Here is a 27,482-nt window from a genome sequence, read left to right on the forward strand (position 1 = left end):
GCGGCCCCGAGAGCCTGGCTTTGCACGCGCTTCAGGGAAACGGCGCCGGCTCTTTTATATCTGTGGGCAGACAAGCGTGTCCTGAGAGCTGAGATTTAGAAAGGCTCTTAGGGCACCCCCTTTCTCGGAGTGACACTAAACCCTGGAAACCCAGTGGAGACTGGCGTTTTCTGTAGTTCTAGGACCTGCTTCCGATGTGCGACATGAGGGAGGGTAAGGCAACAGTTGCCACTGTTGCCCGTAATGGATGGGAAGAAAAATGTGTGGAAAACTCACTGGAGGCACAGGGGAGCTGCCACGGGGCCGGGAAAATGCTCATCTCAGTGCCTGTGATAGAAGCTCTAACCCAACGCAGTGAAGGCTCACAGTCTAGGAATTAAAGTGTTTCTGTCAAAAGAAGCCTTTGCCCTTCACCTTTAATTACTAAAAAGAAATTATAATCAGGAAAAACATCACTTAAAAGAAAGTTTTTATTAACAAAAGTTTTTCTTAATCCACATACCAACTTTAGTATTAAATAGTCCAAGGGTTTCATTTATGAACACTTATTCCAGTTTAGTTCTCTTAAATTCATTTGCTTGTTGTGCATTTATGTTTAACTGCACTGGAAAATGAAAATTTATAGAGTTTTATCATTAGGTCAGAGTTTAAAAAAAATCAAAGGATAAGGATTTAAAAATCTCTATCATTAGGTCATTACACCTTTTTCAGAACAAGGATAATTTGCAGAAATTATACAAAGCAGATTTTCATCAAGTATCAATTATTTAGCGATATTTTATTTAGCTGAAATGTTATTTCACTTGTAAAAACTATCTCTGGTTACAAAAAAATAATCAGAAACCTTATTAAATTTAACCTGCTTTTACAAATGTCCTAAGAAGTCTTAAGCTAAACAATGTTTAAGTAGGAAAACGATAATTTAAAAATAGTTTGTTATACTATTTCTGTGGTTTATGTACATATATTAACTGGTCTCTTTGATAGAAAACATGACGAAGTTTATCACACTAAGCACTGTAAAATAAAGGCAAGAGCTAATCATCTTCTAACAAAAATACTCTATGCAACAATTGCAAATGTCAAAGCTATTATTTAGTGGTTAATTGCCTGCTACAATATATAAAACAAAGTACATTTACTAGATTGTTTTTCAGTTTGCAACTGCCCTCCTGACATCCCAAATAAGGAATTCCCATAAGTAAAACCTGCAGTGCAATTCACGTAGTGGTTAGTTTCAGGCCAAGCCTCCCCCTACCATTATCCTTGTTCTTTCCCACCACCCCCAAATCCTGCGGTGGCACCATATTATTAAAAACACTAAGTACCTGGGGTTTATGCCTCAGAGCAAGACATCATTTGAATAATTTCAAATTACTCAAATGTAAAATGCTCCTTCATGTAAAAAAGATGTTTTGTGGTCACAATTACTTCAAAAAGTAATTATATTCAAATAACCTGACATATGCCTTAGCAATTACAAAACCATGATTTTGACACATGGCAATTTTTAAGTTAGGCAAATGTGAAATGCTAAAAGATGTGAACAGCTGTTCTTCTGTTTAAGTTAGAGCGCTGCAAAACTCAGGTAATTACTTTATTTTTTTCGGTTAACATAACCAGCCCACGACACAGCATACTAAATCACAAAGTACAAATCCAAGGAAGTTAATACCTTTACTAAGTCACAAAACTTTGGCAAATCAATACAGTACTCTTTTATAATGAAACCATACTTTTGTTGGAGTCATGTTACTTCAGTGATAATTTTTCACTACAAAAATATTTAAGTACCAAATCAAAACACTGGTTTTTAATGGTGGTTTATAGCAGAGTAAGGTATTTTACACAAAAAATATTTTACAACTACACAATTTCTCCTTTTAAGTGAGCTCCCTTGTGCAAGCTGTTGAAGTGTACAGCAGCAGGGCAATGGGTGTCTATAGGAGGTGGCTCTGCTCTGTTCTGGGGTTGGTCCAAAGTCAGGTGGAGTTCCAATGTATGAAAAGCTTGAAAATTCTACCTTAAGGAGACTGAATATCAATACCAGTTTCCAAGAAGTTCTTGTTCAGTTTTCACAGAAATATTGGAACCCTCAAAATCAAGATAGTAATTTCAAACAACATTAATTTCAGATGATCCCTTTTATTTAGAGGCCCTGCATCTGTTTAGATCAAGTCACACAGCCTTACACCTTCTTATAAAAAAACAAAAAACAAAAAACAAAACCCCAAAATATAGTTGTATTTTTTAAATAACAAATAAATATATAGTCAGCTTGGAGAGACCTGGAGTACCCGATGTTGTCTACCAACTGTCATGATCACTTCTCTGCAAACGCTGCTGCTGCCATTGGAGTCCTTATGGTTCCTCTTGCTGAGGCTGTCAGTTCTTCAATCTCAGCATTTAATTTATGTATTACCCATTCCATTGCTTCTCGGCCCTTAAACAAAAATCCAATACATTTATTGTTACTGAGTGAGAGCAAAGGCATATATTGAACTAATGACACACCAGGAAGTAACAAGGAGTATGACAAGTTTAACTCAATCTCAGGATGACAGATCGTTTTTGTCCTGGCTTTTTCTTTTCTAATGTTATTTAGCAAACATCAAATGCCTTGAGCAACTGGCTTGATCCATAAACTGACTTTTATTTTGTATGCAAAAGATGTTCTCAAATGAATCTACAATGACAGAATGTCTTGTTTGTTTCATGATTATAGTGGTCCCCTTTTTAGGGGGACAAGAAGGTCAAATCCCTTTTCTTTATATTGTAAACCAAAATCCTGTACAAGGGATCTGGTCCTCAACTCCCTCCTCACCCCTTCTCTCCTAGTGTTCTATGCAGTTCCTTGAAAAACAGAGCACTCCCCACTTCCTGTTCCAGGGCCTTTGCACATGCAGCTCCTCCACCTAGAACACTTTTCTTGGCATACCGCTCGCAATCCACCTGCCCCCATTTGGCGCTCAGCAGAAACATCAGTTACTGAACACTCATTAAGCACTCTCATACCTTTCTGTACCTTTTCTTTCCTAATGAAATGCTGTGTGATTAATTTCACCTGCCTCTTAGTTCCACGAGGGCAGGGACCACATTTATTTTGCTCCCTGCTGTATCCCCTGTCTAGCCTAGCACTCTGCATGGCACAGAGAAGGCATCCATGAGTATCTCCTGATAACTACATTAACCATGTGTTATGCAACAGTGCATTAGGCATCTTTCTCTAAACTTACTGTTTTAGATCATGCATTCTCAATAAGCAAAAATTGGTTCTTGGGGGGGATGGAAAAAATTTCCCTCTTTTATGTATAAAGTCCACACATATGTATATGTTACATAACTTAATGGAGGTGGCAATTAGGGAAAATATGTCTCAAACGAGTTGGGGGGAGACAATAGTGAAAAAGGTTGAGAAACAGTGCTTTAAATGACACACAGCTACACATCATTGAGTACTTCCTGAGTGCTGGGCCCCAGGCTACACACTTTCCATATGTTATCTCATTTACTCCATGCAAACCCTGTAAAATGGGTAATCTCCACTTCAAAAACAGGAAACGGAGGCATAGAAAGGTTAACTTAATTGCCCAAGGTTAAAAGGCTAAAAGTTAGAGCTTGGATGTGAACCCAGAGCCTTGGTAAGTAACTGTCCAATGTGCTGCAGTTTCCTATGGTAGAACTGGCAAGGGTTGGCTTACAAGGACACATGTGCAGTCAGCACCCCATTCCATTCCCACGAAACGAACCAGGGATAATAACCAAGAAGCAGCCTCACTTACTTTACTAGCGTTTGAGGATATCGTACTTGCCATTAGTCCTTCAAGGTAACTGCTGAGGCTAACGCCTTTCACAGTGATTATGGCTTCTTGAGTCAAAACAGTTCTGGAACAAAACATATTCATACAGATTCAGATGATCCAGCTTTCATTTTCAAAAAACTTGATAAAAAAACTTAAACACCCTTTACAATGCATTTGTTAAAATATTTTTTACTCACTTGTCTGGATCCTGAGGATGTGGTTTGTATATAAGTCTCTCATCTACTGAAACCATGTTTGTAAATGAAATCTACAGAATGAAAAAAAAAAAAAAAGGTCAAATCATTTTGGAACTGAAGATTCAAAATGTTGCCAAAATCAACACACAAGCCAAAATCTTACTAAACATATAAAACAACAAACAAACCGCTGCTATTATTGCATAAACTATTCACTGTCTACTTTTTATTTAAAAAGTAAAGTTGAGGAAATAAAGTATAATAATGATAATACACATAATCCCAAACTCATTTTATTGAGTGCCATCCCCTTAGAGATACGCAGGATCATGAGAGCAGGAAGTTTGGAAGCGACACCCAGGGCCAAGTCAGGCCAGCACATAAGCAGGGATTCTCTGAACCACACCATGAACATGCACTCACTTCTATGGCAACTAGGAGAGAGACAAAGAACTCAGCCAGATAGTTAGAAATGAAACAAAAGGAAGCCAAGACTTACATTAGTAGATTTAAGTTCCATTGTTTTCTCTACAGGATCAACTACAGAATGTTCTTGCACATATGTTTTCGTTCTTGCTGCACCAATAAGCTAAGTAAAACATTCAGAATTAGGAATCAGAGGAGGAAGAATTTCTTACCAAGTGTACCAACATTTTATTTGAAGGAAAAAATGTGTTACAATATTTTGAACCAAAAATCTGCTTCCTAAAAACGAGAGGAAACAAAGGTCAGAAAGGAGGCCTACTCACATATCATGGATGAGAGGAGGCTGCCAGACACAAAAACTTTTCCCAGGGGCAATTAGAAACCAGCCCACTGAGAATGTCTGCAACGTGAGGCACCACCCTGAATCTGCCGCAGTGCGACAGTGGAGCGCTGAGGCTGAAATATGGAAATCAGGTTTGGGGCAACATGGCAGCTAGAAAAAGGAGAACTCAAAGGCATCTATCAGCATCGTCCTAGAACAGCCCAAGGGAGGGGGCACCTCAGCTTCATTCTTCAGACAGAAAAACAGCTTTCTCACGATGGAGGATCACACATCAGTGTCCACTGTCACTCTCTGTGCTATGACCCTAAGCCCACCCCCAGCTCTGCTCATTTCTGTGTCTGCACTATGGTTTGCATAAAGGAGGCAGTAAGTACATTCCTACTGAAAACGTGTACTTTAGTTTTCTTGGTGAACCTACTCTCCATAAAGAGACCCTCTAAAGAAACCTGGATCCACTTATTACACCAGTATTCTCACATTATGGTAAACTGGCATTCTAGTTTCTCCCTGGTAAAATCTGCTCACTAAAGCCTGTTCATTCTTAAGGGAACAGAATTTTCTAAATGTACAGGAAGGAATTCCAGACCTTGGAACAAATGTGGCAATAACAAGTCCGAGAACATACTCCTTAAGGTACATAACCCACCACTGACCACAGAACTGCCACCTAACAATTATGACCAGACCATTACTGCCAAATCTTAGCATTGGTCTCAAGTTGCTGGCAAAAGCAGAAAAAGCAGAATATAACTCCTTTCAGATTACACAGCATTAGCTGGCTTCCTTAAGAAAATTTTATCGGGTGCCTTCATGAAGACTGTAATAATATTTCCAATTCATTATACACTCATAATTCAAGTTTATTATAATACAACTTGAACGGATGCAAAAAAATGACATTCAGAATAGGCTCCCACAACCTATTTGAAAGTATAATGCGGTTTAGAAAACTTCTCAACAGCAGTCACATTTCTCCAGGAATAAAGACACACTTACAGACTTCACAATGGAAGGCAGTCCCCACTCTGTGCTGAGAAGTCTGTGGCTGTGCAACTTTCCAGAGGGATCTATGTGTCTGTCCAACACATCAACTCCAACCACACTTGGGTTCATAGGGTTTGGGTATTTCTGCATTGCAGCTGTTGTAACAGTTTCCCATGGGTGGCTGCCGATGTGAACCAAAAAACAAAACAAAACAATCAAACATTTAAAAATATGCATATGAGTTAAACAATTTTTATAATCTATCAAATCATTCATTCCAACGTAAGTTTAATGAGTTTATCTAGGAAAAATTACCTTCTGAAACACTGATGATTATGGGAACCTGATCTACATTTTTAACAGGCTTCAGTATTTTTCCACAATACAGGCTATGTAATAAAACTCCTATCTATAAAGATCAAAGCAGCCTACAAAGCATTACGGTATAGTTTCTCAAACCATCTTTCCTGCCTATCATTATCCACTTTCACATGTAAATTGTTTCTAGGAAGAACCAGTGATTCATGAAAATGTATTTAAAAATTATGTTCTGAAACAAATAGCCAAAAGTATGATTATGCCACTTATTATTTTTTCTGACCCCAATTCTATCAGTTTATAAGGAAGTAAAAAAAGTAAAAGAATGTATGAGCACTATAAATTCTTACAGGGATCACAAAAAGATCCAAAGCATTGATTTCGTTATTGAACTTTCCCTTCATTTTAATGTAATAAATAACAGTGGCTTCTCCAGTCAATCTTTATCTATTGTTTTTCTCAAAGGAGTGATTCTGATTTCTGTTTTGAAAAGGTCACTCAATGTAACAAAATGTCCTTAAGGCGCACTCCTAATATACTATTTTCTAATATTCTCTTTTAATATAATAAGCGTTTGCTTATCACCTAGTATTGAAGTGATAATATCACATCACTTGATAACTTGCAGGATCTTTATTTTCTTGAAAAAGCACATGTGTTTGGGTGATTCAAAATGTGACGCACCTTTGTTCACGTCACAACTTCTGTGAATAAGACACTTGTACAAAAAATGTCATTTTCTCCTGCCTCAGCCTCCCGAGTAGCTGGGACTACAGGCGCCCACCGCCACGCCTGGCTAAAAAAATACCATTTTCAAAAGGACCCCTTATTAAGTACGATCAGTATTAAAGGTGATTTAGTCCACCTGCAGTCTGATTCTAATGCCTTCTATACTACTTATCTGTGCTCTCATCTTCATTTAAAGGAAAAAGACAAGATCTGGGGATGATGTTTCAAGCTGCAATGACTGATAAGCCACACAGCATTACTTTCTATTTTTCTAAAAGTGAAACAAGTAGACATTATTCCAACTTTTTAGAGAACTCAGATTGACAACTATATCTTGTCAACAAAAGGAAAATCTCAACTCCATTGATTTCCCAGAACCCTGGATAACCAGTGACATCATTTTTAATGTTTTCATTATAATATTCTTTTCTCTACAATATTGTACCAATGAACCTCATTCTGTCTTTAGTCTCCAGCCTTATCCAGCAATCAATGCAGGTATATAAGCAGCGTTGCTTCATCAATCTGAAGAGTCCCCACAAATAGAAGCACATAGGCCAAGCACTCTGATTCTTACCAAGGCAACTCTCTAAAATGAAAATCAGATGAACCCTCCCCAGGTCTCCATCCAGTCATATACCATGGTTAACTGGCTTCCATGCCCTTATCTCTTCCTCCAACCCTCTCTAAAAAATTAATAATCGCATGACTTCAGGGTGGTTATGCATTATTTGTAATTTAGTCCATCTCTCCTTTCTGAACCAACTTGAAACCACTGATGTTGACTTAGCTTGGCTCAAGATTGCTTTATGAACCATAACCAGTTCAAACATTACAAACAATACTTACTATGATTAGGAATGTTCCAGCAATTAATCTGAGCTGTATTAACATAATTACGTGGGAAAGATCTCACAATGGAAGACATTCAAAGACCACACCAAAGTACAATCAGGACCTGGCTATGGCTCACTGACCTGTCCAACTTCTTCACCTTTGAAACGAGGTGAGGACATTATCAACTCCACTGGGGCAGCATCGATGTCTTGATTTACTTATTAAAATGTAATCAATCCAAAGAACAGTGCCTGACACATACTGGGCATCTCTGTATGTTGAAGGAATCAATGAATGACTTCACTTGGATACCAACTACAGGCCTCAGAAGAAAAGTGTTGGAAAATCAAAGACAGATAAGATGTAGAATGATGGCCGGGCGTGGTGGCTCACGCCTGTAATCCCAGCACTTTGGGAGCCAAGGTGGGCAGATCACAAGGTTAGGAGATTGAGACTATCCTGACTAACACAGTGAAACCCCATCTCTACTAAAAATGCAAAAAATTAGCCGGGCGTGGTGGCGGGCGCCTGTAGTCCCAGCTACTTGGGAGGCTGAGGCAGGAGAATGGCGTGAACCCCAGACGCGGAGCTTGCAGTGAGCTGAGATCGCGCCTCTGCACTCCAGCCTGGGCGACTGAGCAAGAATCCCTCTCAAAAAAAAAAAAAAAAAAAAAAAAAGATGTAGAATGATGACTTAGATATTGTTAGAGAGTAACATCCTAAAGATCAGAAACAACACTCAGATTTGTGAGGGGAGATGATGACTTCAATTTCAGATAGGTTGAGTTTGAAGGGCCTGTGGGACAGGAGGGTAGCGATGCCTAACAGGCACCTGAAAATGAAAAGCGAAGCTCGAGAGAGGCTGGAGCTCAAAGTACAGACCCTGGGTGCCATAAATGTATACCTATCATTTGGGACTTTGACCAAACAGCTCAGATTATGTGGGGAGAAAGCACGGATCAGGGTGCTTCTCCCAGGACAAAAAAAAAAAGGCTGTGACAAAAAGAAAAAAAAAAAAAGCAATTAATACCACAGGTGAAATCCAACACAGGAAGGCCAACAGAATCTTACTGAACATTTACACTGAATGGGAAAAGACAGGGAAGTACTGAAGACAAAGGCAGAAAGAGTGTACAGGGAAGGATGAGCCAGGAAGAAAAGTTAGGGAAGATATGGGAGAAGAAAGTTCTAGGGATACTCAGTGCTAAGAACTTCTGAAGCATGCAAACCTAGAAGAGGACTGAAATTAAACATCCTCAGAGCTGAAATGGATTAGTGATGAATGTGACCAGGTTAATGAACATCTGAATGACTACAAATCTTGGGTCTTTTTCCTCCCAGAAAGACTGTAAACAGTAGGGAGAAAAGAAAGCTTCCTTCTGATTCCAATATTCTATACTTTGCAGGATACAGCAGGCCCTAGGATGTGTCCCACTAAGTACAAATGCTGACAACGTGTTAAAAGTTGCCTTCAGAGCCTGGGCACAGTGGCCCACACCTGTAATCCCGGCACTTTGGGAGGCCGAGGCGGGTGGATCACTTGAGGTCAGGAGTTCGAGACCAACCTGATGAACATGGTGAAACTCCATCTCTACTAAAAATACAAAAATTAGCCGGACGTGGTGGTGGGAGCCTGTAATCCCAGCTACTTGGGAGGCCAAGGCAGGAGAATCGTTTGAACACTGGAGACGGAGGTTGCAGTGAGCCAAGATCACGCCACTGCACTCCAGCCTGGGCAACAGAGAGAGATTCTGCCTCAAAAAAGAAATAAAAAGTAACAGATGCCTTCAGAGACACTTTTAAAAACATAAATGGCTTTGTAGTATATTTATTTACAAGGTTATACTAATTAAAACGGTGTGGCAACGACATTAAGATCAGCGGAACAGAGCAAGTAACTCGGGAAAAAAGGGATTTCGCTGCTTAAATTTGTGGCTGTTTTGTAAATGGAATCAGGGACCTGGAAGAGAATTTAACTCTCCACATCCAACTGGTTCAAGGCCTATTTTCGTTAGTAAACATTTCACATTATCCAAAAAGATGTTCCTGAACGTGGCCTCAAAGGGATCTAACACGGGTGGTCCCTGACGACCGTCCTTTTCCATCTCTCAGATAAAAATGGGTAACCCAGGGTCACACGCTTATTGCAGCCAGAGCTAGACCTTGAATTCCAAATCCAAGGCTCTGCTGCGTAGATGAACGAGTTGTGAAAAGGTTTCACATCCTGGTGGCCAGAGTTCACCCGAAATTCACATTCGGAGGTAGAAACTCCACCCAAAAGGCGGCCAGGGAAAGTACACTCTGGAGAAAACCAACACTTCCCTTTTGAGATCCTCGGGTCCACGTCCCAAAGGGGTTTCGCAGGGCGGGATGTGGCAACCCTGAGTGCTGTCAAGGGCCTCGTGCTCCGCGACGCCCCCAGGACCTCAGGAGGCCGCCGGCCCGAGGCTACCTCATGGTAGAGGACAGCCTGGAAGTGGCCCCCGTCACCCTCCCGGTCGCAGGTCTGCCTGGGTCTGGAGGTCGGAGCCGTCCCCTCGGCTAGGGAGCCTCGGGGTCGTGACCTTGGCCTGCCCTCCATGTCGCCAGGGCCCGCAGACTTCTGGGTTTGCTCCCCTTGCTAGGCCCGACGCCTAGAAGCCTCCTGCGGGCCGCCTCTGCCTCGCCTCGACTCCAGGGCCAGCGTGCCCGCCCTCCACGGAGCCGCCCCCGCTCCCCAAACTTACTCAAAGACGTGCTCCGAAGTCCAGATCTTCATGATGCCGGCACCCTGAGCGATGTCCGGGTAGCGCCAGGGGACAACGAGGCACAGAGGCTACACCGGCCCCTGCCCCGCCCCCAGCACTCCAGCCGGCGGCGCAGTGCGCAGGCGCTGTCGGGCCCGACGCGAGGGACGTCCCGACGCGCGGCCCTACGCCCTATCCCGGCCCGGGTTTTGCCCCAGCCTTGCGCGCAGCGCAAGGAAACCCCACCCCTTAGCGCCGGCGCGTGGCGCCGGCGCAGTGCCGCAGACGGCAGCTTCGGGGGCCGGCGCGGGCGCTGTGCTGCGCAGGCGCGGCGGGTGGGGCGGGAGCCTTGACCTCTGGGCAGAGTTGGGTCAGGTCCAGGAGGTGCCTGGGCGCCCGCCTGGCCTTCCTTGTCCTTCTGGCCCAGCATATCCTCGCCTGGCATTTCGAGGCGTGTGGACGCATGCGGTCAGCCTGCTGACATGGATGTTCCTTGTAGTGGTCACTTGTGCAGAATTTCCTGGTGCCCCATAGAAGAGTTCCTGCCACCTCCTGGGTCAGCCCCGGCTGTTGTCCCAAATCCACCAGCCAGCCAGCCGACCAGCTGTGCCCGTCCCACCTGCCCTCCAGGAGCTTGCAGCCCTCGGAGGGGATAAATAAGGCGGGACGCGGAGAAGCTAACATCAGACATGCCCATGAATAATACCCCAACGAGGGGTAAAGTCCGGAAGCACGGTGCCAGGGGTCGGGTGGAAAAGCTTCCTGGCCGGGCACACCTTGCCCTAGGTGCATAGGATGGATCTGAGTTGAGATGTGCCTCCCGGAGAGAGTTCCCTCGTTACCGTTTCTCACCTCGTTGCTGTGCTTCATCACAATATCATGTTGCATTTTCTTTTTTTTTTTTTTTTTTTTTTTTTTTGAGACGGAGTCTGGCTCTGTAGCCCAGGCTAGAGTGCTGTGGCCGGATCTCAGCTCACTGCAAGCTCCGCGTCCCGGGTTCACGCCATTCTCCGGCCTCAGCCTCCCGAGCAGCTGGGGCTACAGGCGCCCGCCACCTCGCCCGGCTAGTTTTTTTTTTGTATTTCTTAGTAGAGACGGGGTTTCACCGTGTTAGCCAGGATGGTCTCGATCTCCTGACCTCGTGATCCACCCGTCTTGGCCTCCCAAAGTGCTGGGATTACAGGCTTGAGCCACCGCGCCCGGCCTCATGTTGCATTTTCTATAGCACTTACCCCTCTGACGTCATCTTGTTAATTTACTTGTTATAATTCCCAATCGAACTGAATACTTGAAGGCAAGAATCTTGCCGGTCTTGCTCAAAAATAATTCTTAGTGTCTCATATAGTCACGGCTAAATGATTATTTATTGAAAAATGAAAAAAATCAATAGCTATTTGTGGGATGAATGAATTAATGGAGTCATCTAGTTTATTCGTTGTAACTTCCGCTAGACTGTAAGCCCCTGAGGGCGAGGCTCTTGCCAGACTTGTTCAATGATTTCCCCCTTCCTACATGACAATTATTTGTTGCATCAATGGATGAAAGAATGACTAAGAAGTGCTAGGCCAGGAGGAGGTGGCATGTGGTTTCATTCAGAGATGAGCCTTGTCCAGGGGACAAACTGCCTGGTTTACCTCTCAGAATACGACTTCCCACCCTGCTCTCCCCCACTCTCCACAGCCGTCTACCTCCTAACAGAACAATTTGCCACTTTAAATGAAGGTTATGGAGGAAAATCTTTACATCTAGTTACTTAGAAGCTAGTTAGAAGGACCACCTCATTCTCGTTCTTAGCTTGTTTGATTGCTAAAAACAAATTAAAAGCCAGGTTAATTTAGAAGGGAGGATAATTTTTCAAAATAGCATAAGTCCTTTATACAGGAAAACAAAAATTATATTAGACAGGAAGGAAATAATATGGTTGGGTAGTTGCTAAGTGCAATTTGTGGTACCTGCGATTTTCTTTTTTTAAACCTACAGTACTTAAGAGTGATTTCTTGGGGAGGTAATGCTTTAAGGGCTGCTGAGAGTACCTCAGCTTTGACTAAGATGCAAAGTTAACGACGCTGGGTGTTAAAAACACTGGTTCAGGAACCATCAGCACAGAACAGCCTGTCCCTGCTATTCCTGGAGTTCCATGAGGCTGTTCACCATTCAGCATTCCTGTTCTGTTTAATTTAGAGAACATTATTCTGCCCTCAAGTTCAAAATTTCTGTGTTTTAGTCATGAAAATTAAATGACACCTATCTCCTCTGCCCGCAACACACACACTACATCAGTCTAATTTTACTTACTAGATCTAGAGTGATAGGATGGGGCATGGAAAGATGGAGATCCAGGACCCAAGTGTCTTCTCTGTGTGTCTCCTCATGGTGGGAATAATACCACCTCTTACTTGGATTTGGAGGGCAAGACTTTCATAATGATTCTCTCTCGGAGACTCTCTTAGGAGACACAGAGGAAGCAAATTAATGGTTTTTAGATACCTAAGCCCTGTATTACTTGTCAGTGCCTCTCACAGAAACAGAGAAGTCATTAACAACAGGTCATTAATTTGATTTGAAATTAACTAGGTGACTAGTAGTTATGGCCCTTGCCCCAGGGATGACACATATCTCCACACCCTTCCTGTTGGGATCTCCTGTTGGGATCTTGCTGAGCTCCGTGTCTGGGACGAGAATGAAGATGTGACTCTTACCCACAAGGAACTTTACAACTGGCCAGGAACCAAAACCAAAACACACGTCGAGAATCAACTAGAGGATATTTATTTATTTATTCATTTATTTTTTAGACAGAGTCTCACTCTGTCACCCAGGCCCAGGCTGGAGTGCAATGGCATGATCTTGGCTCACTGCAACCTCTGCCTCCTAGGTTCAAGTGATTCTCCTGCCTCAGCCTCTGGAGTAGCTGGGATTACAGGCGCATGCCACCACACCCAGCTGATTTTTGTATTTTTAGTAGAGATGGGGTTTCACTATGTTGACCAGGCTGGTCTTGAACTCCTGACCTCAAGTGATCTGCCTGCCTCGGCCTCCCAAAGTGCTGGGATTATAGGCATGAGCCACCATGCCTGGCAAGAATCAACTGGAGGATATTTAAAGGGAGGGTTGGGTGTTCACAGCCAAGAGACCCAGAACTTTGAAGTGCATCCTCTGGGTCCTTATGGAAGGTGGTGGGCAGAAGAGGATTGGCTAAGAGGCTGGGATCAGGGATTGGCATAGCAAGAGACAGATGGCCGTACTGACATGAGCGGCCCCACATTAGCCGGTTCCAGAGACAGGCCTGGCAGGAGAAGCACTCCATCGTTGGCTGGGCCTCAGCTACTGTTATTTCCAAATTCCCCTCACTCACACACCATCTTTACAGTTGTTGCCCTATCTTCATTCCACCTGTCCCATTGTTCTCAGACCAAATCGAGAGTCGGGCTGCTTATTCTCAAGGCCCAATAACAAAATTCAGATGAACTGGGAGAGAACCGGTTACAGGGAGAAGGCCTGGAAATTATCACCAGACCAACTCAAAATTACAAAGTTTTCCAGAGCTTATATATCTTCCAAGCTGTATGTCTACGTGTAAGTGTATATCTTTCAAGCTGTATGTCTATGTGTAAGTGTATATCTTCCAAGCTGTATGTCTATGTGTAAGTGTGTATCTTCCAAGCTGTATGTCTATGTGTAAGTGTGCACTCATCTAAAGACGTAAGTGATTAACTTCTTCTAATCTATAACTAAGATCTGAGTCCTGAAGACTTTCCTCTGGAGCCTCAGCAAATTTACTTAATCTAAATGGGTCCAGGTGCTGGGATGATTACCCTTATCATGTCTCCTGCTAAATCATGGAGGTTTGGGGAGTTCCTTCAGACCCCCAGTAAACTTGTCTGTGGAGGCCTGGGGAGTTTCTTCAGACCCCTAGTAAAACTTGTTTAATCCTAAGCAGGTTCTGTTAAGAATTCCTTTGCCATCTTGTCATACTTCAAGGCCCAGGAAAGGCCTAGGCAAAACCTGGTAGGCTTTTGTGACATTCCAGCCCTTGTATAAGGACACTGGCTCTTTTGGCTTTTCACATTTAACCACTCAGTCAGCATGGAAACAGTTGTTATGGAGGCCTGCATTAGTGAGGCCTGGCCTGCCACACCATTACTACTTGATTTTTTTATATCACTGTGGTCTAAGAAGAAACGTACTTGGTCTTTGTTCCCAGTTCTTGTCACAGAGCTCCTAAAACCCTTGGGATTTCCTGAATGATAGGGATGCCTTTGATTATTCATAACAAGCTCCTTTTGATACCATCTCCGGGTAGATGGTGTCGGAATTGTAATGGCTGCTAGAGAATCGTGTGGTTGGTGGAGAGAACCCCTACACATCTGATGTCGGAGTGTATCTGTGTTGACAGTCCAGTAGTAGGAAAAATAGTGTGTTTTTGTCAGAATCAGCTTCCTTACAAATACACTTGAAAGGAAACTTTATATAACTTTTTTCAATAGAAAACCAGTATTTTTACCCTGATAAATGCTAAATACATGACTCTTAAAATAAGGCAGTGAGCCCCATGGGCTTCCTAACACCTTCTCATCTCCTCCCAAAGTGGGCATGTCTCACTTTGGTGCTGACTTCCAAACTTCCCAGGTGCTTTTTGGACTCTCATCCATTCTCCTCAAACTCCAAGCCACCTTTTCCTCCGAATCTCTCAGCAGTGACCTTTATCTCTAAATTCACTGTGAACTCCTTCAACTGTCGTCTTCTCTTTGTATTCTCATGAATCCTTTCTGCATATCTCCTTAACTCTGAGAATTTTTATCTCTTTCCTTCCCTCCCTCCCTTCTTCCCTCCCTCCTTCTCTTCCTTCTTTCCTTTCTTCCTCTCTTGTTCTCTTTCTTTCTTTCTTCCTTTCTTTCAACAGAGTCTTGTTCTGTCTCCCAGGCTGGAGTGCAGTGGCCTGATCTTGGCTCACTGCAACCTCCTCCTCCTAGGTGCAAACAATTCCCCTGCCTCAGCCTCTTGAGTAGCTGAGATTACAGGCGTGCACCACCACACCAGCTAATTTTTGTATTTCTAGTGGAGGTGGGGTTTCACCATGTTGGCCAGGCTGGTCTCGAACTCCTGACCTCAAGTGATCCACCTACCTTGGCCTCCCAAAGTGCTAGGATTACAGGCATGAGCCACCATGCCTGGCCTTGTTTTTACATTTTTATTTTAGAGACAGAGCTTCGCTCTGTTGCCCAGGCTGGAGTGCAGTAGCATGTTTACGGCTTACTGCAGCTTTGACCTCCTGGGCTAAATTGATCCTCCTGCCTCAGCCTCCCGAGTAGCTGGGACTACAGATGCATGCCACCATGCCTGGCCAAGATAATGTGTCCCTTCTCCTTTCCAGTCTTTTCGTCTGTGCTCCCTTCATTTAGTCATTGTACAAATAACCACTGATCATCTATTCTAGGTCATCCCCATCACACTACAGCAGCAGGTGACAATTTCCCCAGGGACAATATTCCCCAGGGGACATTGGCACTGTCTGGAGACATGCTCGGTTGTCCCAACTGGTGGTGAGGGTGCCACTGGCATCTGTGAGTAGAGGCCAGGGATGCTGCTAAACATCCTACAATGCACAAGATGGCAAGTGATTCCCCGCCCCAACAAAGAGGGATCTGGCCGAAAATGTTGACAATGTCAGTGTTGAAACCCTGAGGTTCATCTAACAGGCTCTTATCTCTGTCCCAGTCTACCTGTCTGGCTTTGATGTTTTGTCCTTCCATTCTCCAACTCAGCTGAACCCACAGCCACATAAATCTCTCCCTATCCTTACAGGTCATGCACTTCCACACCCTTGAACTTTGCATATGGTGTTATCTCCACCCAGAATGCAGTTTCCTCTGACTTGCCCTGGAGCGTCTTACTCATATCTTGATATTCTGTGCAAATACTCTGCTCTCCAAGTGCCTCGCAGATACGCCTCTCCCCACTAGCAGAGCACAGTGCCTTGTTTCGGCTTCTGTGCTCCTGTTTGCATTTGATATAGCCCTCGTTATGACACATGACTGTGGAAGTGTTGTGTGTGTGTCCACGCTGTAATTTAAAGTACAAAGTGATGACTTCTGTGTTGGAAGGATGGGGGTGGGAGCATGGCTCCTTATCAACCTCTTCGTGGTTTCAGTCCTTACTATAAATGTGGCCACACAGTGAAGCAAGAATCATCATAACAAGAAAATATTTGCTACTGAACCAAATCTGTACTAATGAACTTGGTGCCTTATGAAAGCACCAGCATAGATCCTCATCTCTTGAGCCTATGTGTTTGCTGGTTAGTCTCTCACTGATTGTCCTAGGCTAAAAATGTACCACAAGTGGTTGGAAAGTGAAACCAAAACTCTTGGAGAAGATGCAGAATTCCATCAAGTTGATGAGAATGATATTCAAGGATTCCTTCATTATACACTAACCCACGATAGATGACTTTGTGTAGAATTAAAGCAGCTAACAGTTGAGCAGAGGAAATTGGCAAGGGATGGTTCACAAAGAAAATGATATGAATGGCTAAAAGCTGGAAAAGACTCTTGGGAAAAATATTTGAGTCCTTGAATATTTCTGCAAAGATGTCCATCTCTGCAATTGAGTTGTGAAATTCAAACATATTTTGTAGTGTTATTTTCCAGTTTGGTGAGGAAAATCATTGCAGAAACCAGCACTTGCTTCATTCTATGTGATAACAATTTGATAGAGTTATAATTTTAATCTAACATATGTGTATATATCTATCTCATATAAATATCTATCATTATATATATCACTAAATATATGCATATGGATATGTGTGTGTATATATATATAAACTTACTATCATAATTTAATTTAATTTAATTTATTTATTTTTGAGACAGAGTCTCACTCTGTTGCCCAGGCTGGAGGGCAGTGGTGCAATGTGGGTTCACTGCAACCTCTGCCTCCTGGGTTCAAGCGATTCTCCTGTCTCAGCCTCTCAAGTAGCTGGGATTACAGGCACCCACCACCACACCTGGCTAATTTTTGTATTTTTAGTAGAGATGGGGTTTCACTGTGTTGGCCAGGCTGGTTTTGAACTCCTGACCTCGGGTGATCCACCTGCCTCGGCCTCCCAAAGTGCTGGGATGACAGGCGTGAGCCACCATGCCCGGCCATTATGCCGGGCATTTTTTATTTGCAGTCACCAGACAGAGACCTGCTGCTTGCTGACCATGGCCAACCCCACGCGTCCACTGCACGCCTTTCACATCATGAAGGGGGAAGGGGAACAATCCTCTCTCATGTGCCAAGATTCATCCTCTTTGTGAACCACATAATTAGGTTTACAGAAGGGGACAGAGCCTAGCTCTTGTCAGGGAGCTTGGCGGTTTTCATCACCTTGCTGAGTATTGTTTAAGCCCAGGAGGTTGAGGCTGCAGTGAGCCATGATTACACCATTGTAGCCTTGGAGACAGAGTGAGACCCGGTTTCAAAAAAAAGAAAAGGAAGGGAGAGCAGGACGATTATTCCAGTTTTACAGATGCAAAATGGAGGCGAAGAGACGCTAGTGCCTCTCCCATCCAATTCCTAGCCTTATTCTCTCATCACTAGATCATGGTATGGGGTGTTAAAGGTGATACCACATCAATATACAGCTTAGGCAATGGGCTTCCCTTGGCTCCCAGGTTCAGACTGCAACAAACAAAGCACAGCTGTTCATCCAAGTGGGACCTGCCAGGTTACCCCTGTTCATTCCGGAAGAAGGTGAGTGTATCACAATGTTCCGAACATAAGTGGATGTGTAATAGATACTTGCTGGATTCTATTCCTGGAATTTGGGATGGAGTCAGCGTTTTGCTTTTTCATGGTCTTTCTGAGAAGTCCATTCTGCAGAAGTGTGACATTTTATGTACATTTTAAAAATTACATTAAATCAAGCAGAAAAGGGTGGAAGAGTAGAAGGAAAGTCAGTTGTTTTTGTCTGACTTTTATAAAATTATAACTCTTGTAGGGACGGAGCTGGCCCTTTTAAAAAACATTTATTGTTTCAGCATCAGGACTCTGAACCCCCAGTGCAGAAGGATAGCATGATACCCTGGAGTAGAGTGAGGAGCCTAACATTGTAGGTGGAAGGTATTGAGTATGGCCCCAAGAGTAATATATTCAGTGGGTCTCTTCTGAAGCTCCAAGGGTCAACAAGTACCAGACAACAGGTACCTGTGGGCCAGGAAGTAATCCCCCTTCTACTCACCTGGGAGGTCATTGCTTGTCCTGTTGTCATGCACTCAAACTAGTTGACTCTGTCATTTCAATGAACGAAAGACTAAGCCAGATTATTGGCATCCAAGATGGAAACCCGGACATGGGATGGCTAGCCTCTCTAGCCATGTGCAGGCACAGCATTTGCACAACTGAGTCACGTTGGATAACTCTTTTTTTTTTTGAGACAGAGTCTCGCTCTTGTCACCCAGGCTGGAGTGCAGTGGTGCGATCTGGGTTCACTGCAACCTCCATCTCCCAGGTTCAAGCAATTCTCCTGCCTCAGCCTCCCGAGTAGCTGGAAATTACAGGCACCCACCACCACGACAGGTTACTTTTTGTAGTTTTTTAGTAGAGACAGGGTTTCATCATGTTGGCCAGGCTGGTCTCGAACTCCTGACCTCAGGTGATCCGCCTGCCTCAGCCTCCCAAAGTGCTGGGATTACAGACATGAGCCACCGCGTCTGGCCCATGTTGAATAACTTTTAGGAAGAGATGATAGAGATTTCAGCTTCTGTTCTCATTGTATTCTCATTCTTGTATCCTCCTCCCAAACAAACTAAAACAAAGAAATGTGTCCTTTCCAGCTTTATGCATGCATGTCCTCTGAGAAAAGGCAGTCCTCTTCATATTTAGATGCTCCAAAATGACATCAAAAATTTTCCGAAAGGTTTTTTTTTTTCCCACCAAGTGTAAAGTAAACTGAAGCATTCTAGACTATGAGGCAAACCAAGCACGATCAAAGGGTCTGCAAGAATCTCAGGTTGTGATGTTCTCAGTTCTGGTAAGAAACAGCACATGGACAGAAAGAGGCAAACAGATGATCTGTCTCATTCACAGGTATATCCACAATGCCAGGCACATAGTAACAGCTCAATAAGCATCTGTTGAGTGAATAAAGGCATCAACAGAAAGCAAGCCAAGTCCTAGTGTTAGGTAACACCATGCCTTATTTATCATCAATGGGGGTCAACAATATATAGTCTGCACAGTTTATGAGCCCTGACATTTACCAGAATTTGCATCTTGTGAGGCATAACATGAAGGTCCCAATCCAGTAAGAACATAAGGGTCTAGGGAGAGAATCAGCAGGTGCCCAAATCTGGGCAGTGCCCCTGCCAGCTCTATGGCTCCCAGAGCCATGTCTGGGGAGACCAGGGGACCTAGAAGCAGCAGTTGTTCCCCAGCTGGCTGTGCAGAGCAGGTCTGGAGGGAGGCAGGTGCCCGCAGCCCGAACTGCCTTCATTTGAGACAACAGCTGTTTGCTTGGGCCTTAGGCTGAGGAAAAAAATGCTAAGCCATATGTCGTTAGTCAGTGCATGGTCCTATTAGAAAAAGTGCCCGAATGATTGATTAGAAAGCAACCAGGCAGCCCTTGCATATTGCTTTACTTGTGTGCCGCAAGTTTATTTAATGTCAAAATGTACCAAAATCCACCCTGCTCCTTCCACTTCCATTTTTCATCACAGAAATATTTGCCAAATGCGTGCACTGAAACCACTGGGGAAGAGAGGAAAGTAGGACATTTTCTTAAGAGGAGGGACTGCAAAGTGAGGCAGAAGTTCGAACAGAAAACACCCCCTTTTGTGGATTGTGTGTGATGTTAAACAATGACGAAAATGTTTCTGAGTACTTGCAGGCTGATAGATCATAAAGGAATCTTAAATTCACATAGACCTTTTTTCCAAACACTTCAGACACCTACCAGATGGGGAAACAGAGGCACTAGAACGCATATGTTGACAGTCTTTGGAATCCAGTGAGTTAAGACCATAATCTACATCTCTAGTCTTTTTCCTTTGCTCACTTCTCTGTTCAGAGTAATAATGTAGAAAAAGCCTACCTTAAGAAGCAGTTTCAACGGTTTCTCATTTCTTCAAATGTATTGAATACAATTCCAAACAAGCTTCAGTCCTCAAATAGCTTTAGTCATTTACATCAGCCAACTGGTACTTCAGCAAAAATACATTCAGGTATTTACATTTTTAACAAGATTAATCAGCACATAGCATTGGTTATATATTTATTAAAATTCTACTTTGGGTAATTGTGATTTATTGGAAAAATTAATATCAAAATCTAAAATGTTAATCAAACTTAACTGAAAAATGCAAAAATCAGCACCTTTCTTTCAAACCAGCAGTGATAATGTAGAAACAATAATAGAAAAACTCTATCAAAAATAACTCAAGGCCACGTGCAGTGGCTCACACCTGTAATACCAGTACTTTGGGAGGCTGAGGTGAGTGGATCACTTGAGGTCAGGCATTCGAGACCTGCCTGTCTAACATGCTGAAACCCCATCTCTACTAAAAGTACAAAAATTAGCCAGGCATTGTGGTGCATGCCTGTAATCCCAGCTACTTGGGAGGCTGAGGCAGCAGAATCGCCTGAACCCAGGAGGCAGAGGTTGCAGTGAGCCGAGATTGTGTCATTGAGCTCCAGCCTGGGCAACTGAGTGAGACTCTCTCTCAAAAAAAAAAAAAAAAAAAAAAGGACCTAAAAATATGAAATATCTAGCAAGAAACCTAACAAGAGATGTATAGGATCTAAATGAAGAGAATCTTAAATTTTTTCAGAAGAACATAATAGGAAACTTGAATAAAAGATGATATACCATGCTTCTGAACAGGAAGATTCAGTGTTTTGATACTGTCAATTCTTCCTAAATTAGTTGAATGAAATTCCAGTTGAAATCTCAATAGGACACTTTTGGAACCTGATAGAGTGATCCTAATGTTTATTTGGAAGGACAAAGAGGTGAGGATGGCCAGGAAAGTTTTGAAAAGGTAAAGAGGGGAATTCAATCTACCAGACAGTACAACATATTAGGTAGCTATAGTAGCTAAAATAGTGTGGAGCTGAGCAAAAATGGGTAGAAAGGAATGGATACCCTTAAAATCAACCTTAATATGTATGACACTTTAGCATGTACTTTAAATGGGCATTTCAAATCCAAGGGGAAAGGATAGTTTAGTAAATAAACGGTGCTGGAACAGCCAGTTAAGTATTTGGAAAAGACAGAAAGTAGGATTATCTCAGGCTATACATCTAAATCAATCAGAGATTACCTAAAGAGAGAAATACTAAAAATCTAGTTATTCATACAGCTTCAATTGCCTAGGTGGGACAAAGCCACATATCTAGAAAACATCAAAAACATTAAAAGGAAAATACAGTATGAAAATATTTACCACAAATATAATGGATTAAGAGTTAATTTTCTTAAAATACAGGCTGGGTGCAGAGGCTCACGCCTGTAATCCTAGCACTTTGGGAGGCCAAGGGGATCACTTGAAGTCAGGAGTTCAAGACAAGCCTGGCCAACATGGTGAAACCCCGTCTCTACTAAAATAAAAAAATCAGCCAGGCATGGTGGCATGAGCCTGTAATCCCAGCTACTCGGGAGACTGAGGCAAGGGAATTGCTCAAACCTGGGAGGCAGAGGTTGCAGTGAACCCAGATCATGTCATTGCACTCCAGCCTGGGTGACAGAATGAGACTCCATCTAAAAAAAAAAAAAAAAAAAATATATATATATATATATATATATATATGTGTGTATATATATATATATATATGTGTGTATATATACACACACACACACACACACACACATATCCTCATATAACCATTAGAAACCCACTAAAACCCTTTAGAAAATGAAAATACCATGAACAGACAATTGGTAGAAAAAATGCAAGTGATTAATGAGAAAAAATGTTCCACTGCTTTGGTGATCAAATAAATGCCCATTAAAACCATATACCATTTTTGGCTGATCAACTTAGCAAATGAAAATATAGCTCTTATTCAAAGTTGGTGAATATGAAGTGAGGTAGGAACTTTCAAACACTTCGATTCAAAGTATCAGTTGGCACAATCTTTCTGGAGAACAATTTAGCAATATCTATGAAGAGTCTTAAACATTCCTGTTTGCCCTTGTGATTCTCAATGAAGGAATTTACTCTAAGGAAATTCAGAAATTTGGACCAAGATCTAAGTCACAGAATTGTCTGCAATAATATAAAGCTAGAAAAAGCTTAGGTGTTCAAAAAAAGATTCACTAGTTGGATCATGAAGAAATAGAATATGTGTTTCAAGGGGAGGGAGAAGAAGTGGGAGTATTCTAGGGAGAAAGAACAGCAAGGATGATAGGAAAGGTACATGAAAGTGCATTGCAAGTTTGATTTGGAAACTGTAGTGTGCTCTGGAAGGCCAAGTGTGGGGCAGATAGGAGGGGTAAGAAGAGGTGAGGCTCAGAGGCTTGTGTAGTGGTCTATCTCGTGCATGAGAATTTAAGATGTAAGGGCTCTGGGTTGGTTATCTTTATATCGTTCCAATTTCCTAATTAACAAATGTCTGCTTGATAATCAAGAGATTTCTTTCAGTGTTGAGCGGCTTTGAGTTCTGTGTTACTAAGTTATGGTTTTCCTCTATGGCTAGTAAAGATCCAGCAAAGTTTCTTAGGAAGAAAATTAATAAAGACTCTCTCTAAGTAACATGGTTGGTTTACTTTTACGACATGCCTTAAATGATATTTTAAAACAGCCTTATTTGGACTTCAGTCAGTAGGGGGTGCACCAATGCTGGAAATTCTGATACTAATAAATAATAGCACTTATTTGTTAATCTTACAGTCCTTCGTCCTGCTTACTACTTGTCCCTTCTTTGCCCCTCTCAAGACTCTCTATCCCCCACATTAAAAAATTTCTCATTGCTGCACATACCACCAGTCATAAAACTGATTTTAATAAGAGTTAATTTATTGTTGCTGTTTATTAAATTGTTACAAGTAAGTGTGACGTTTTTGAGAAATTGATGCTGTATGGAGAAGAGTTTAAATTGCGCTTATTTATTCATGACACATTTTTAATCACAAAAGGTGAGAAAGTATTAATACTAGAAAAAAATGGAGGTGATATTTAATAGTCCATGGGGACACAAATTCTATAATTAAAAGAAGAGTAATAGTGACCTTTAGAGAGAGCATATTTCATAAAGTGTTCATTAAAAAGGAGTTCACTTTTGGAACTTTATTTTCTCAAAGTTCTCTTTATGAAATAGAATTAATAAAATGCCACAGTTTACTGAAATTTTAAAGAGTACAGAGAGGTGTGGTGTTGTGTAGAGAAATTGAGGGGGAAATAAAATTAGGTTTGTATATGGTATTTTTGAAGCAAGGAGGAACCTGATTGGCATACTTAACATTTGAAGAATATAGCTAAAAATATTGTGCCAGAATAATAAGCCCTGGGATCAAAACATATGAAATGAGAATTAGCATTTCCTGAGAGAAAATTAAAACTATAGAATTAAGGAAAACACCATCTGAATAGGAAAAGAGAGCCACTTGTGGAAGGGTAGAGTTTGGAAACTGGGAGGTGCCTACATTTCACTAGATGATGCTGTGCTCTTTTGAAATGATGATATAGGGTATACCAATGATCTTCTCCCTTTCCATTCCTTAAAAATGTTTATAAAGTGGCTTAAAACAAAGGAAAATATTAGGAATGAAAATGATTACTAAAGTGAATCATATGCAATCAAAAGTTTAAAAACTTTTGTAGAAGAAAAAAGAATGAAACTAAAATAATTTTTTAAAAAAATGCACCAAGTGGAATACCCATTAAAAGGCACAGATGCTCAAAAGAACTCCTAAAAGATATTTCAACATTACACTTTCTCTGAATAACATACTTACAAAAAGTCACACAGATAACCTAAAATTAAAAGTTTATACAAAGATAGAGCAATGATAATAAATATGGGAAAGCAAAAGCTTTTCTATATTATCAAATAATATCATATTTTATCAAATAATTCAAGATAAAACATTATGTGAAATAAATGGGTGGTTATACAAAGATAAATACAGTACATACTTAACACATAGCAATTGTGAATTTATATGCACCAAATAACATGGCAACAAAACACAAAAAGTGAGGGATAGAAGAACTTCAAGTAGAATCTAACAAAAATGTAGTTATGGAGCAGCATTAAATTTCTTATAATCAAGACCACAACAGGTAAAGTAAATAAAATCCTGTAGTCTATAAGTGAGATATACTTTCCTTATAAGTATTCAAAGAACACTCATTACTCTTATCACTTGCTAGTTTACGTAAAATCAAATGAATAAATATCACCAGGGATTTTACAGGCTGCGTTGTGACCAAAATACAACCAAAATTTGAAAGTAAATGCCTTAAGAATAAACAAACAAAATTGAAAATTACTGCAATATTTTAAAGTATTCCGTCAAAGAACAACCGGGATAATGGGAAAATAAAGAATTCAAAACGACAATTTAGGAAATAATAACATTATACTACATATCAAAATCTATAAAAGTCAATGCTTAGAGAACAAGTTAATGACAGCTTTAAATATTTTTATTGTTAAAATGAAAAAGAAAAAGCAAATTTATTATTCAATATTACATCTTAGGGAAAAAAGAACACAGTAAAAGAATAAAAGATAAAGTCATAAATTGGAAAGCAAGAAAATAAACAGTAAACTAAGGCAAGAGCTGATTCCTTGAAACTTTGATAATAGACAAACCTGTGATAAATCTAATCTAGAAAAACAAAACAAAACAAAAGCCAAACATAAAAAGCAGAAATTAGAAATGAAACAGAAACTCTATAGACATAAAAATTATAAGAAATCAATGTTTATAATTATGCAACTATATTTGTAGCTCTCAAGGAAATGGGTAATTTCACACAAAATAAAAGTTTCTAAAGTTGATGTGAGATGAAGAAAATCTTTACACATTAATAAGAGAGGAACACATTCAGAAAATCATCGAAGAACTATTAAGATTTCAAGAAAGAGGGCTCTGAATCTGATAGATAATTTAAAAAATATTTTAAAGAAATAAATAATACTATGTTACAATGAGTATTCCTGACAGAGAAACACTTATACTACTGATAAGGATAAGCACCCCAAACAACTAGCCAAGATCATAAATACAGATGGGGAAATCTTAAATGAAACCCATTAAAAAGACATTGGATTATGAAGTAAAATGTATCCCTGAAATGCAGGGATGGTTCAATGACAAAATGTAATACTATATCACTGAATTAAATGAAAATCCATACATACCCATTTCCATAGACGTTGACAAGTAATTTGACAAAATCCAGCATACATTCTTACCACACATTTTTTTAAAAAAAGACTAGAGGTATATTTTCTTAATATATTAATAGTTTTGGTTTGTTTGTTTGTTTGTTTTTTGAGACAGGGTCTCCCTCTGTTACCCAAGCTGGAGTGCAGTGGCGTGATCTCAGCTCACTGCAAGCTCCACCTCCCAGGTTCAAGTGATTCTCCTGACTCAGCCCCCTGAGTAACTGGGATGACAGGTGCCTGCCACCATGCCCTGCTAATTTTTGTATTTTTAGTAGAGATTAGGTTTCACCATCTTGGCCCAGCTGGTCTCAAACTCCTGACCTCCAGTGATCCACCCACCTCAGCCTCCCAAAGTGCTGGGATTACAGGCACAAGCCTCTGCGCCTGTCCAAGTTTTTATTTATTTATTTATTTATTTATTTATTTTTTAAATCAAGGCCAGGCATGATGGCTCATGCCTGTAATTTCAGCACTTTGGGAGGCCAAGGTGGGAGGACTGCTTGAGCCCAAGAGTTTGAGACCAGCCTGGGCAACATGACAAAAACTTGTCCCTACAAAACACACAAAAATTAGCCAAGTGTGGTGGTGCACACCTGTAGTCCCAGTCTGGGACTCAGGAGGCTGAGGCAGGAGGATCGCTTGAGCCCAGGAAGTCAAGGCTGCAGTGAGCTGTGATTATACCACTGCACTCCAGCCTGGGTGACAGAAAGAGACCCTGTCTCAAAATAAATAAATAAATAAAATAAATAAATAAAAACCAAGTAACATTATAGCCAATGGACAACCTTAGAGATATTTCTCTAAAAGCAAAATGAAATTAAGGTGCTGCCTTAATTTAAAATTGCTTTGAGATGTATATTCAATAAAATAAAATCAAAAATTAAGAAATAAGAATATGTAATGGACCCATAAAGACAAAACATTCATTTTCAGGTGATAAAACATGTAACTAACCCTGCTAAAAGTTGCTGGATACAGAACAAATCTTTAAAATCTATAGTATCCCTGTGTATCTGCATTAACATTTCATTAATTATAATAAGAGTAGAAAATCCTTAGAAATAAGCTTAATAAGGACTAGATACATGAAATGCAATGAACAATGTACTGAAAAGCACAGAGGAAGACATGATGGAAGGTAGAACATACTGTGTCTTTCAAGGGAACACATTTTCTAAGGATGGTAATTTTCCCCAAGTTCAATTAAAATTCCCAGAAGATGTTATACAGAACAAACAAAAATAGCTAACATAAATAATTGTAAAATTCATTAGGAAAGAATCGTCATGTGAAGCTATAAACAGTTTAAGCAAGTGGCGACCAGCCCAGCTGACCGAAGTGGATATACCATGAAGCTACTGAAGCTTTCACTCCTAAGGACTCAGGGCACAGATTCTCCCAGCAATGCCTGGGAGGAGCTCTATTTTTCTCACAGTGATATACTTTTGTAAATTTTATGTAAGTGAATATTTTCTTCACGAGATACCAGCCCTCACCCAATGTATAAGTTTCGGGTGCCACAATACTTGAAGCCACCATGCCAGATATAAAATTATATTCTAAATCTATAATAATTAAAAGACATCCGGCTGGGTGTGGTTGCTCACACCTATAATTCCAGCACTTTGGGAGGCCAAGGCGGGCATTTGAGACTAGCCTGGCCAACAGGGTGAAACCCCATCTCTACAAAAATACAAAAATTAGCTAGGTGTGTTGGTGTGCACCTGTAGTCCCAGCT

The 27,482-nt window shown here is 41.2% G+C and overlaps 1 protein-coding gene across 2 annotated transcripts; it reads right to left on the bottom strand.

Moving 5' to 3' along the window:
- Nucleotides 1-452: 452 nt before the first annotated feature.
- On the bottom strand, nt 453-10,569 carry PRELID3B (PRELI domain containing 3B). Of its 2 annotated transcripts, none has more exons than XM_003904545.4 (6): nt 10,364-10,569; nt 5,766-5,934; nt 4,500-4,589; nt 4,001-4,071; nt 3,783-3,885; nt 453-2,443 (listed from the first exon to the last, which is right to left on the bottom strand). In XM_003904545.4, exons 1-6 carry the CDS (start codon nt 10,393-10,395, stop codon nt 2,324-2,326), a joined length of 585 nt encoding a protein of 194 aa, XP_003904594.1. In that variant the 5' UTR covers nt 10,396-10,569; the 3' UTR covers nt 453-2,323. The 2 variants fall into 2 exon arrangements, with proteins under 2 accessions (XP_003904594.1, XP_021776563.1); XM_021920871.2 differs by having other exon boundaries at nt 5,766-5,948; nt 10,364-10,470.
- Between the last annotated feature and the right edge of the window lie 16,913 nt (nt 10,570-27,482).

Source organism: Papio anubis, chromosome 16, assembly GCF_008728515.1.
Source record: "Papio anubis isolate 15944 chromosome 16, Panubis1.0, whole genome shotgun sequence".
In the NCBI taxonomy this organism is placed as follows: Eukaryota; Metazoa; Chordata; class Mammalia; order Primates; family Cercopithecidae; genus Papio; species Papio anubis.